The 13294-nt window shown below is 46.1% G+C and overlaps 1 protein-coding gene across 1 annotated transcript; it reads right to left on the minus strand.

Annotated features, from left to right (window-relative positions):
* Positions 1-3979: 3979 nt before the first annotated feature.
* Positions 3980-11561, minus strand: LOC144936749 (chymotrypsin B-like). The gene is made up of 7 exons (XM_078863872.1): positions 11510-11561; positions 8502-8605; positions 8250-8329; positions 8049-8130; positions 7701-7881; positions 7373-7512; positions 3980-4141 (listed from the first exon to the last, which is right to left on the minus strand). The coding sequence occupies exons 1-7, from the start codon at positions 11559-11561 to the stop codon at positions 3980-3982; spliced, it is 801 nt and encodes a 266-aa protein (XP_078719998.1).
* Between the last annotated feature and the right edge of the window lie 1733 nt (positions 11562-13294).

Here is a 13294-nt window from a genome sequence, read left to right on the forward strand (position 1 = left end):
GCCCGCGTGGCCTCACTCTTTTCCGCTCACACCCCGACTGACTTCCCCTTCCGGTTTACCCGCTTAAGGACCCGAACCTTCCACCCACGTCACATGACTCCACCCCCCGTGACGTCACATCCGGAAGGTCGCTTACGCCCGCATTACACCACCCTCCCCCGTAGAAAAATCCCAGCCGACCTCGGCTGACCAATAGCAAATCGTAATGCGGCGAACCGAGCTTCCCCCCCTAAAGGACACTAAGCATACAATGTAACAGCAAGAACAACAACGACAACGCAATTAACATCAACGAACGTACAAAAAGCATGCAATAAATACAACTGTAAGAAAAAAATAACAAGACAGCAACAATCAACGAAACGTAAGCGATTTGGAACGTGTGCGGGTCGCCGGCCCGTCCCGGACGGTCGGCGGCCCACTCGCAGAACGGGAACGCGATGAAAGTCGAGGAATGACAGGGGGTAATCCCCCTGTCGCAGCTGGAAGTCCATCGCCGTCCCGTGTCCCTAAAGAGTTAGTCTTGGGCTTGTCCTGTGACCGTGCCCGCAGCTGGGTCGGAAGGGCTGCAGGGCTCGAAGGTCCCGCAGACCTGGCAGGCGTCCTCCGAGCAGGGCCCCTCGTCCCCCGCAATGTCACGGCCGGCCTGTCTGGAACAGGTACGACAGGCGCTCTAGCAAGATCAATGGACGCAGGCAGGGGAGAGTCAGCAGCAACAGACCCCGGTACAGTGGACGAGCCCGTAGCGGCCGCGACGACTCTCCGTGCCAACTTGCGCCACTGCGTGACCGAGCGACAAGGCCCCGTCGAAGGGCATGCTTTAACCACAACGTTAGGATGGCGCAACGACGGTGATGGGTGAGGTGTAAAGCCTTGCCGAGTGTCTGGTGCGTGCCGACATGCCTGTTTCGGAGGATCTTTAGCCGACTTGACCGGTGCCGAGGCCTCCTGCTGCGGCGGAGCCGGGAAGCGGGCCCAGCAGTCTCTGGTGTAGTGGCCCCTACGCCCGCAGCGGAAACATTCGGCCTCGTTGCGCCGAAGCGCAGGCCTCGCCTCCTGACGGCCCCGTTCTGGTAGCGCCGCGCGCGGTTTCGGCCCGCCGCGTCCCGTCCATGGAGCGGAGGCGGCCGTCAGTTGTTGAGGGCCCCGGTCATCCGGAACATAGACAGCCTGCGCAGGGTTCCACCCCAGCGCATCCCCTTCTTTGACGGGCCCCCCCGTCCACGCCGTCACTTGTTTCCAGCGACGGAGGTTGAATTGCGCATCGAGACACTTAGCAGCCGTCCGGGAAGTTAGCTTCTCATGCCCACACACAGGCATGGGGATCCCTAGATCCCGAGACAGCTCCAACATTTTCCCTAATATGAGAGGCTCGAGCAGGTCCTGTGGCGTCTCAGGATAAGCTGCCATGGCCAGCTCCAGCACCGCACCCCTGAACGCCACGGGCGACTCCTCTGGTGCTCGTTGTCGTTGAGCGAATCGCCGATGCGCATCATCTGGTGGCTCATAAGCATCGGCCATTTCTTGAAAAACACCACATAAAGTTGCCTTCTTATCGGTCGTTATGGAACGGAAGAATCGGACAGATTCGTCGTCCAGGAGAGTCGGCAACACCTCCAAAGCCTCCGCATCGGTCCATCTTGCTGTGCGTACCGCCGCCAAGAAGCGGCAGGCGAACGCGCTCCAGTCCCCACCGACGGAAAATTCTTTAACCGTTGTAAGGTGGCGACTCCGACTCCTCTTCCCGCCGTCTTCCAATGGTGGTGGTTGTGATGGCAAATTCAAAATGGCGTCGGCCCGCGGCATGGCCAAGATGGCGGTTTGGCGCCACGGAGCGCGCAAAATGGCGGCCTCTTGCCGCGTGGGCAATGGCGGCGGCAGGACAGGCAACGTGGCGGCCCGCGGAGCACCAATTGCATCATCCATCGTCCCTGGCGCGACGAGATGGCATAGATGCGCCAGGACGTCCTTAAGTGCCTCCAGTTGTACCGCCATCGCTTGCCATCGTTGATCCGCGTCTGATGATGTCGACGGACCCGCCACCGCGCCAACATCCTCCACTCCCGTTCCCGTGGTCGCCTCAGCCGGGCTCTCCTCCACCACCCCAACAGGATCCGAGGTTGGAGGGAGTTCGTCGTCGTCGGACGAAGAAGCCGATGCAGGCGCCGGATTAACTTTCTTCCTCACTTGTTTCGACATGCCGTTGCACTTCCGACACCAGTGTAATAAACGACTGGACCACGATGTCTGGCTCAGTGTCCTTTATTCGGTTCGTGCTGTACACCCACACGGCTGTCTTTACTCTGTAGCTTCTCCACGGTGCTGACTCCAATGTCGGCCCGATCCACAACAGCAGCCCCGCTGCTGTTTCTCTCACACAGCCCCCCTTGGCTGTACTCCCTGCAACTCCTCTCTCTCCACCTCCTGGCAGCCTCGTGCTGTCTCTCTCTCTCTCCGCAGCTCCTCCTGGCAGCCACACCGCTGCCTCTAACACGCAGCCCTTCTGGCTGTCTCCTCTGCAGCTGCACACCACTCCGCAGCTTCCTCTTGTCTTCGGGGTTGGCTCCCGATAGCCGTCGGTGCCCCCCCCTCTTCTCACCCGCCCGCGTGGCCTCACTCTTTTCCGCTCACACCCCGACTGACTTCCCCTTCCGGTTTACCCGCTTAAGGACCCGAACCTTCCACCCACGTCACATGACTCCACCCCCCGTGACGTCACATCCGGAAGGTCGCTTACGCCCGCATTACACAGGTAAAGTGAAGTTCAATGTTCATTAATTTCATTTATTCCATATATTTATTCATTTATTCCATTTATTTATTGTGATTTTTTTTGTATGATTTTATGCATGTAATTACTGTAAACTTCGTGTAAAAATGCTTTATAATAGGAGATTTATTGTGTCTGGAACCAATTAATGTCATTCACATTCATTCTAATGGGAAAAAAATAATTCGGTGTTTGAACAAATCGGTGTTCGAATGGCCTTCTGGAATGAATTAAGTTCGATCTCCGGGGTACCACTGTACTAGCTTTACTACCCAGCTTCGCCCGGGACTTGGATTCATCACGCCCGGCCGCCTTTGTCTCCCCAGTGGCGATGTTCACACACCACACCAGTTACTCGTTTGAGGCTGAGTCGACCTATGGGAAGCCCAGGACCGGTTAACATAATCGTCACCGGTGGTGGCCGTGAGCGGGAATCGAACTCGGGTCGCCGGGTTCGTAGCGCAGCGCGCGAATCGCTATGCTCCCCCCACACACAAACGCGCGCACGTCCATAGGTACACATACACGCGCTTGCTGCAGACACACACAACTTTCAGGGTGCGTGCGGCAGTAAACGACTGAAAAACCAATCCTGCGCGAAGAACGCCTTAGACCTGCAACACACTTGTATTTCAATTTACCCGCGGAGGGTTGGGGGGGGGATGACCTCAGCAGGCACACTCCGTTACGTTTCCGCATACGGGTCACATGACAGATGTGACGTCACAGCTCACTTGCCGTGCAAAATATATGCATTATTGCGCACCCCCCCCCCCCCCCCCCCAAAAGTACAAAAGTCAATTTTTTTAATTTTTGCATGGTGTACAGTCTGGAAAGTACCCGCATGGCGGGAAGTACGCTAAACATTTTGAACAGACACATAATTCACAAATTTCCCTTTTAAATATATAGATTATTACATGTTTCGATTACATTTCCTATTTATAAAATTCGTATTCCTTAAACTGCGCGATCTAACCCAAAAATCCTGTATTATGGATGATATTGGTCGCGAAAGCCTACGTGTTAAACCAATCCAAGTCAAGGATGAAATAAAAACAACTTTTTGAGAAAAAAGAATTGGTCAACAATTTTATTAATGATACATGTCATCAACAAATTGATTCGTACAATATCCAAGGTCTTCACAATCACAAATCCAATGCGACCAATTGAAAGCAATTACTGAATCGTTACCCATCGGTGTGTCTAGTTGGCAGCCATGGTCTGGTCCATCCAGCTTCGCAGGGCAGTGACGCGCGCGTACACGGCCGGCATGCTGGTGGAGCACGAGCTGCTGCCCCACGACACGATCCCCACGAGGTTCCACACGCCGTTCTTCTCGCACACCAGGGGGCCGCCAGAGTCGCCCTGGAGAGAAGACACGCAAGGTGCATAGCCACAAGCATATCAAAATGAGCTTCGATATCGAGACAGAATAAAGTAAAATAAAACCGTCCTACCCATCTTTGATGACAATTGAGTTGTGTTGAGATACACTTCACTTATATGGTAATGCAGGTCTGAAATCATTACACTTTTTTTTTATAATGTATGTGCATTGTGCATGGTAATAATGAGCTGTCACAAATTTACATTAGATGATGGAATAAAAAAAAATATTGCCACTTAAAATTAAGTATTGAGGTTCTAGATTTGAAGCTTTCGTGACTGCAAGGATTCATACTCTTAGTTCTTTCGGTAAAGTCACGTAGGTAAAAAATGAAATGAAAATTAATAAAAAATAAAATAATAAAATCACGACGTTTTGGAGGCAACACAAGTCTCCGTCATCAGGTGGGACCGTCACAGCCAGATTTGTTGCATCAAGTGAGGCAGGGATTCAAGATGCAAGCTCTTAAATACAAGTTAAGGGGGAGGAGAGTGGGGGGGAGCTTACCAGAATGTGGTAGCCAATGAATGGAACATATCGGGAGGTGGGGGGGGCTAAAAGAGAGCACGGGGTGCAACGTGTACGTGAACATGCCTGTACACAAGCACCTGTTGGTGCACATGATAGAAGAGAACGAAAATGCCCATGTTTATACCAGTGTTGGCTGACAATAAAGAGAGTACTGTTAAATGCTGGGGATGTTAACACTCGGTAAAGTAGAATAGTGCCTGTCAGATGAGATGGTCCAAAAATGTGTAGTTAAATATTTTTTGCATGGTTAATAACATCTTTCTAATGATTACTAAGTTTGTACTCATCATCACGGTTGAAATTATGTCTGTGTTTGTATATCTGAATGGCTTCGTGTACAAACCTAAAGAATCATACAACAAAATCATGGACCTACTTAACGATGGGAGTTACTCCAAATTTAAAAGCGATCCTACTAACAGCCTAACGACAAAAACCAACAAGATCATCACGAGTTCGACTTCCCTAATCGAACCAACCAAACGTCCTTCTCTAAAACCCTCGGCGGCTAGACCTCCCAGACTCTATGGTCTTCCCAAGATCCATAAAGAAGGCACCCCGCTACGACCCATCGTGTCAATGATCAACTCCCCTACCTACAAACTAGCCCGTTTTCTATCAGATTCTCTGCTTCCCTTCACAGGCAAGACCTCTTTGGCAGTATTCAACTCAACCCAATTAGTCTCTATGGTCAAGGACATGGTACTATCTCCTGATGATATCCTCGTCAGTGTTGATGTAGTATCTCTGTTTACCAAAGTTACAGTGCCTGACACCCTAACAATAATTGAGGACTTGGTCCAACATGGATTGAATGTACCTGCGCTGGTTAGGCATTACCTCACCAACACTTATTTTACCTGGAATGGCACCTCCTACAAACAGAATGAGGGTACCCCTATGGGCCCCCCCTTGTCACCAGTGATAGCCAACATGTTCATGGAAAAGTTTGAATCAGACGCCATCCAGACATCCACCCTGCGTCCTTCCCTGTGGAAGAGGTATGTGGATGACACTTTCATCATTTGGCCACATGGCCTCCCAGCATTAAACCACTTCTTGGACCACATCAATTCCAGACACCGATCCATCAGATTCACCATGGAAGTGGAGAAAGATGGCAAACTACCATTCTTAGATATTCTGTTTGAGAGAAAACCTGACGGATCCTTGGGACATTCTGTCTACAGGAAAGCCACCCACACAGATTCCTACTTGAAACGGGATTACTACCACCACCCATCTCAAAAGAATTATCTCATCAAAACGCTATACCACAGAGCTCATGGCATTTCTGACCAACACCACCTGGCCAGTGAATTAAGACATGTACATCGGGCCCTCAGGATGAACGGATACTCTGAACGCACCATCCGCCAAGCTGTTTCTCCCACCATACAGAAACAGCTACTTGAAACTCCGATCAAAACTATCACGTTGCCATACATAGCAGATGTGACCAAAAAGATCTCCAAAATTCTAAACAAACATAAGATCCAAGTCCGATTCAGATCAGTACATAAAATCCGTGATCTAATTCCATCTGTGAAGGATGCCATCCCTGACTTGCAATACCCTGGAGTCTATAAATTGGTGACTGTTACATTGGGGAAACGAAATGTCATGTCTCTGATCGTGTCCGCGTGCACAAGTCAGATTTGAAACACGGCAAAATTGAGTCTTCCGCCGTTGCCGATCATTGCTACAACGCAGTGGGCTCCCGTGATATTGTTTTTTCCGAGACCAAGGTGCTCTGCAAACCCTCTGGCTACCATCAAAGGTTTGTACACGAAGCCATTCAGATATACAAACACAGACATAATTTCAACCGTGATGATGGTACAAACTTAGTAATCATTGGAAAGATGTTATTAACCATGCAAAAACATTTTACTACCCATTTTTGGACCATCTTATCTGACAGGCACTATTTTACTTTACCGAGTGTTAACATCCCCAGCGTTTAACAGCACTTTTTTTATTGTCAGCCAACACTGGTATAAACATGGGCATTGTCGTTCTCTTCTATCATGTGCACCAACAGGTGCTTGTGCACAGGCATGTCCAAATACACGTTGCACCCCGTGCTCTCTTTTAGCACCCCCCCCCCTCCAATACGTTATTATGTGCACCAACAGGGACTTGCGCACAAACACGTCCACGTCGACGCCTACGAGCACCTCGTGCTCTCTTTTAGCCCCGCCCCCCCTCCCGATACGTTCCATTCATTGGCTACCACATTCTGATAAGCTCCCCCCCCTCCTCCCCCTTCACTTGTATTTAAGAGCTTGCATCTTGAATCCCTGCCACACTTGATGCAGCAAATCTGGCTGTGACGGTCCCACCTGATGACGGAGACTCGTGTTGCCTCCGAAACGTCGTGATTTTATTATTTTATTTTTATTAATTTTAATTTAATTTTTTACCTACGTGACTTTACCGAAAGAACTAAGGGTAAGTATTGAGGAATTTATATCAAAGTTCAATCCTATTAAATTGTGAACAACTACTTTCATCAATGGTTTACTTTCAAACATGATACATTTTTACAAGATAGTCCCATAAACCCCACCATCCCTCATATCTTCAATTATGATCGCCTACCTTCTGGTGTAGGCATTAAAACGCTGACTTCAGATACCACTTTAGCTACGTAATGGAAGGCCGTTAACGTTTACCATGCAGGAGCTCGCTCCAGCACCACCAGCGCAGATCATGACACTGGTGATGACGTTCACGGTGCCCCACTTCTGCTGGCAGGTGGGGGTAGGCACAATGGGCAGAGCGGTCTGCTGCAGGATGGGAGGCGTGTTGAAGGCTGTGAACGCACACATAGAAGAATGCCAAATAACATAATAAAGATTAGATCATCTCTTTAATAATATTTCTTAATAACTATTTGGCACGAATTACTGTCAAAGTTGTATAGGCCTACTAGCTGTAGGAAGTCTGAATGAATACCCTGCACAAAGTAAATTGTGTTAATTATTGGTCTTTGATACTCACCGGAAGAGCGGACCTTGCCCCAGCCGGAGGTGACACACATCATGTTATCAGCGAAGACATCCGAGGCGGCGGGCAGGCAGACGGGAGAGACACGGTCCACGATCTGAGCGGGTTGAGCCAGCTTCAGCAACATGATGTCGTTGTTGATGTTGTAGGAGTCCCACTGCTGGTGAGTGATGGCCTGTGTGTGCAAACAGAACGAGATGTTATAATACCTTAAACTCACTACATTTGTTAAATTCAGGGTACTTAATCAACACAATTGGTCTCAGTTGATCTTCATCCATTGCAATGTCTAGGAAGTTGCAGGGAATGTTCATGAGGTCAATTCATGGCTCGCAATTTTACCTTAGAGACGACAAGAGACTGGATGTTCTCGGCGTTGGAGTTCCTGTCGTGCTCGCCCAGAACAACGCGGTCACGGGACGGGCTGCGGACGCATTTAAGAAAACCGAACATTTACTGATTGATAAAGATATTCTTCCTCGTTTTAAAGTCGTTAACAATGAGCGGTGCTATGCTGGTGCAGTGACTCCTGCATGCACTTACTTGAACTCGCAGTGGGCAGCGGTCACCACCCACGAGGGGTCAATGAGGGAGCCACCGCAATAGTGCCATGTGGTGGAATCCTGTAGTGGCAAGACGCGACAGAATTGGTGTCGTGTCGCACTCTGGGACACGCGTAGCACACCTCACATACCAAACAGCAGTGCATACAGGCCGACTTTCACTTGTGTCGTGGACACCGCGATACAGTTCATGTCAATGTGGACTCATGATATACTAACATTGAGCACTCACCTGCAGGGACACCTGCCAGGGCCAGGAGCCCGACACCGCATCCTCGCCATTGACGATGCGAGAGTAGCCGGTGATGACCGGCTTGATGGCCGGGACACCGCACCCTGTGATGTGTAAAGAACACGGTGATTGGTGGTTAACATTATAGAATGCTCCTTGCATGAATTTACTACAACGTTAGCACTTTAAATAGTGAAGGTAATAGACAAAGTGTGGAGGAGCTCGGTAAAGCAACGGCTTGGTGAGGCATTTCATCCGGCAGTGGATAGATTATGGCAGATGATGATTACAGGGTGTCCATGTATACAAAATTACATAATTATACTTAGTACTGTTAGCAAGGTGGATAAAAACTACAGTGTACACAGACTTGATGGTTAAACATTTTTAACTTTTAAGATTCATCCTCCTCTTTAAATGAATGCATCAAGTGCGCAGTGTTATTTACTGAAAGTTGGGAAACTAAAGACAGGATGGTATTTCCAAGCGCACGAAGGAAGCTTTAATTAAAATTAATTGTCATAAGCGTTAAATGTTACAAATGATGAACGTAGTATGCATGCCTTTTTAGCATGTACTAGTTATACTTTTGCAACTGCATGCTGTATGTGGGCCTTCTAAGTATTAAGATAACTGCATTATGTTAAACTACTAATATTGAGGACTGCAATGCCATACACAATAGGTATTCCTTATTTGTAATATCTAAAATCTTACCTATAAACGTAATTTTTTTTCTGTCTGTCTGTCTGTGTGTCTGTCTGTGTGTGGACACAATTTGCGAAGGATTTGGCTCGCGAACCATGGGGTTTATGTTTTTAAAAAGTAGCCAGGTACCAGCGCTATTCTGATGTTGCATCTGTCAATTTTAAAGTAGTTTACTTAACCATGTAGTACTATTTATTATTATTTATTTCTTTACGCCGATGAGCCCTCGCCAAAACACGCATTTTCGCATGCGCAACAAATCTGACCAGGGGTTGTTCCTAGAAAAGCACATGCCTTCGTTTGGATAGGGGGAAAATCTTTATTTTGCGTTAAAAATGCAAAGAAAAATACACACAACGCTGAGGTAAATTCTTCAAAGTGTCATGTCCTCTTATCCCGCCCCTTCACCCCAATGTGTGCACTTACTACTATAGGGTCGGTAGATACTAATATTATAGCGTTTAGATAGTATTTTTGTAGAGCGGGCCGGGAGATGGTGGGGGAGGGCGAGGGTAGCGGCCCAGCCCCATCTTGCCAAGGTGCCACCTCGGCCGGCTGGGAAATCTAGGCGAGGCCAGGGGCTCTGCACGGGACTAGGCCTCACGACATCACTTTATCAAGTTAGTAGTTTGTACTATCGAGTCTATAGATACTGCTATAAAGTCAGCATGTACTACCACAGTCAGTATGCGCTGCTGCAATCATAGCAGGTACCACCACAGTCAGTATGCACTGCTGTAGTGAAATCAGGTACCACCACAATCAGTATGCACCACTTTAGTTGAAAGCAGGAACCACCAATGTCAGTATGCACTGCTGTAGTCATAGCAGGTTTCACCACAGTCAATATGCACAGTTGCAGTGATAGCAGGTTCCAACACACTCGGTATGCACTGTTGTAGTGATAGTAGATACTGCTATCGAGTCAGTAGATACTGTTATAGAGTTAGTAGTTACTACTATAGTCAGTGGATACTACTATAGTGTCAGCAGATACTACTATAGAGTTAGTAGTTACTATTAGAGAGTCGGTAGATACTACTGTAGGGGCAGTAGATACTACTTCGGTCAGTAGTTACATCAGTCAGTAAATACTACTAAACAGTCAGTAGATACTACTGTACAGTCAGTAGATACAACTACAGAGTCAATAGATACTACTTATTCTGTTGTATGTAGGGTGTGTAGGTATATATACCTAGGCGGGGGTAAAAATATTTTTCGAGGGGGGAAGTCGACAATTTTCGGAAATCTTAAATATCAACTATTTACCCCCCACTTTCTATGACTTTTTCGACTTCTAAAAGACTCTTATAATTTTGTTGGTGGAGAAATGGACAAACGGCCCACCGAGCTTCCAAAATAGATGAATATCTGTGTATGTATATGTAATGTTTTAGAGAAGTTTTTAAATATATTTATCGCCAGGGCAACGCCGGGTACTTCCCGCTAGCTAAACTATAAAAACTATAAACTCTATATTTTACCAGGTAAGGTTCACTGAGCTGTTAGTTCTTTTTCAGAAATCAGCTGGACACGAATGATAACTCAACGAAGTCGCTTATCACGTGGAAATTTATAGCAGCCAAATACTCAAAATGTTTCTAATGTGGAGCGACCTGGACAAAAATCCACACCACCATGGGGAGAGAAAGAGAAAACACCCAGACTCCAGATATAAAGCAGGCGTCAGGGTCAGGATCGAAATCACGATCGAATGTATACCAGGCAAGGGAGATAACATCTCACTACCATTGAGACATTTAGTTTGAGACACCTCCAAAGAAGAGTGCCCCTCGTTTTAAAATGTCAATTTATGTTTACATTGTATTCTTTTACATTACCCCTGTTAAGAAAGCATCTACACAAAGCATCTGATTTAATTGCACTGGCAGTAGGTTCTGCCAGTTCTGACAATAGGTTGCCTGCATGATGAGCCTTTTGAAGATAGAAAGCTAAATATGTACATATTCCCTCTCTGTCATGACAATTGGGAGATTTATCAAAGCATTTGATACGTTTTGTCACCAATTGTCAGTACACCACATTCTTTTCATTCTAAAATATTGACAGGAAATTACCCATGGTTGTCAACTAAATCCCTGACCATGGTATACATTTTATGATTATTCTCTCACATTAGAATTGCCTGAATATATGCTAGTTCTTATGAAGAACTAACAAATACAATTGAAGTTTTCAAGTGTATATGTCCACTTCTTACCACGCTGCGCGCGACTCCCATTTTACTTTGTGAGTGTTTGAGTTCAACAGGTGTGTGACGGCAGTAGAATCCTCACCGAAGGCGGCGACGATGAAGGCGAAGCAGGAGACGAGCCAGAAGAGAGACATTGCTACTGTCGTAGACGGTGCTGGACCTCTGATGTTGGGAAGCCCCTTTTATACAGAAAATCTGCCGCTTGGCAGCGAGTTTAAACCTTTATTTCGAATTATAGCGATTGGCCTTGCTCTTGGATGAGCAGTGGAGTACTGGTGCCACATGCCACTAATCCATATCTTCCCATAAACAAAGAATATTATAAAAGCCAGCTGAAAAACACACGTAAGGATATGGAGCAACACATTTTCTTTCACACCCTTTGGTTAAAACATGACATTTTGGAAATTGGTGTTCAATGAAGATCAAACTCAGGAGTTTAAGACAGTTGTTTGTGAAGTCCAGAATTTATATTAATGGGAACAGATGAATCAAAATTTTGAGGAATAATGTATTTAATATAACAAATGTTTACTTTATCACCAGTAATGAAACTGAATCGTACAAGTAAAATCATTTTTAAGACGTATAGCTCATCATCATTTGTGGGTTTAATACACGCAGCTAGTGACCTGAGTTAAATTTCCAGTTATTGCTGCTATAAGTGGTGAGTGACAACTGAATCCACCCTGTCCATCCGCTGAACCATGCAGTCTTGCCACCACGCCACTCTGCCTTGCTCAAGATTGAGAATTGGTGTACTCATGCAATTTGAACTTATATACTTGATTTAGTGATTTCTACTTTGCACACATATCGTGTTTTGTATTGTTTGTTGTAACTTTCTGCCCCCCCCCCCCCGCCTACTGAACATCTGGGAAAAAAGAGTCTCATGGCTCATATGATTTCTCCAGGATAAGTAATTATTTGGATTATCATTCACCATCAGAACACCAATTATCAACATATCAAAACCATGTATTATTACACCTCATCAACAATGCCTTACACGCATGGCTTATAATGTGTTATATTCACTAACACATTGAAAACCTTAGATTAAAATATTTCATGAATCCCATTTGAAACGTTTAAATGAGGTGTTGTAAACGTTAAATATTCACAGTGTTGTCAGCACTCGTCAAGCAGACGTGTATCGACCAAAAACGTCACCTTGTGAAAGCATACACACCTATGGCTATTGATGAAGTGATAAGACAACAGCTTTGAAATCTAAATATGGATGTGCAGTGGTTATGTAAGTGAGATGAACATCTAGAACAAGTAGGAGTGCATACGTTCCAAATTCATTTCAATATATGACAATAATGCAAATCACGTAATTCAACCAGGAAAGTCTCACACTTTTTTTCACGAAGGTTCTGCATTGAGATCTTATTCAATTATATTTAAGAGTGTATTGCGTTTAAGGAAATCAGAATAGTCAATTATCCACACAAACTAAATTTCAACCCTGAAGGGCTTTAAAACATTTTGGATTGTGAAACCGAAGAAGAATGGCACTTCAATAATTTTTTCAAGACATTTAAGAATTTTAGTCCCATTTAACTACCAGCAACTACTTTGTTAATCTAAGGGATTCATTTGAGCATGTTTCATTTGTATATGTAAAAACCTGACCTTTAAATCCAGCCCCTGTGCTATCCGTTAAAGTATAGGTAAAGAAGATCGTCACAGTTATTTTATCACTCATAATCGTCTCAAAAGTGTGTAAGTGATGAAGGTCCGTTGCACCACCGAGAACCTCTACATTCAAGCGCGATGTTGAAGGCTTCCCAAAAAGTATCGTGGACAGCGCCATTATGAATATGGTCGAGATCTGGTCTGTGGATGATTAAAAGTAGGC

This window comes from Lampetra fluviatilis, chromosome 17 (genome assembly GCF_964198595.1).
Source record: "Lampetra fluviatilis chromosome 17, kcLamFluv1.1, whole genome shotgun sequence".
Classification (NCBI taxonomy): domain Eukaryota; kingdom Metazoa; phylum Chordata; class Hyperoartia; order Petromyzontiformes; family Petromyzontidae; genus Lampetra; species Lampetra fluviatilis.

Excerpts from the sequence above, each read along its gene's own strand:
- LOC144936749 (XM_078863872.1), bottom strand. The coding sequence starts at position 11,561 with ATGTCTCTCTTCTGGCTCGTCTCCTGCTTCGCCTTCATCGTCGCCGCC. Across the intron at positions 7,513-7,700 it reads GGGCAAGGTCCGCTCTTCCG|CCTTCAACACGCCTCCCATC; the intron begins GTGAGTATCAAA and ends GTGCGTTCACAG. Across the intron at positions 4,142-7,372 it reads CTGGAGCGAGCTCCTGCATG|GGCGACTCTGGCGGCCCCCT; the intron begins GTAAACGTTAAC and ends TCTTCTCTCCAG.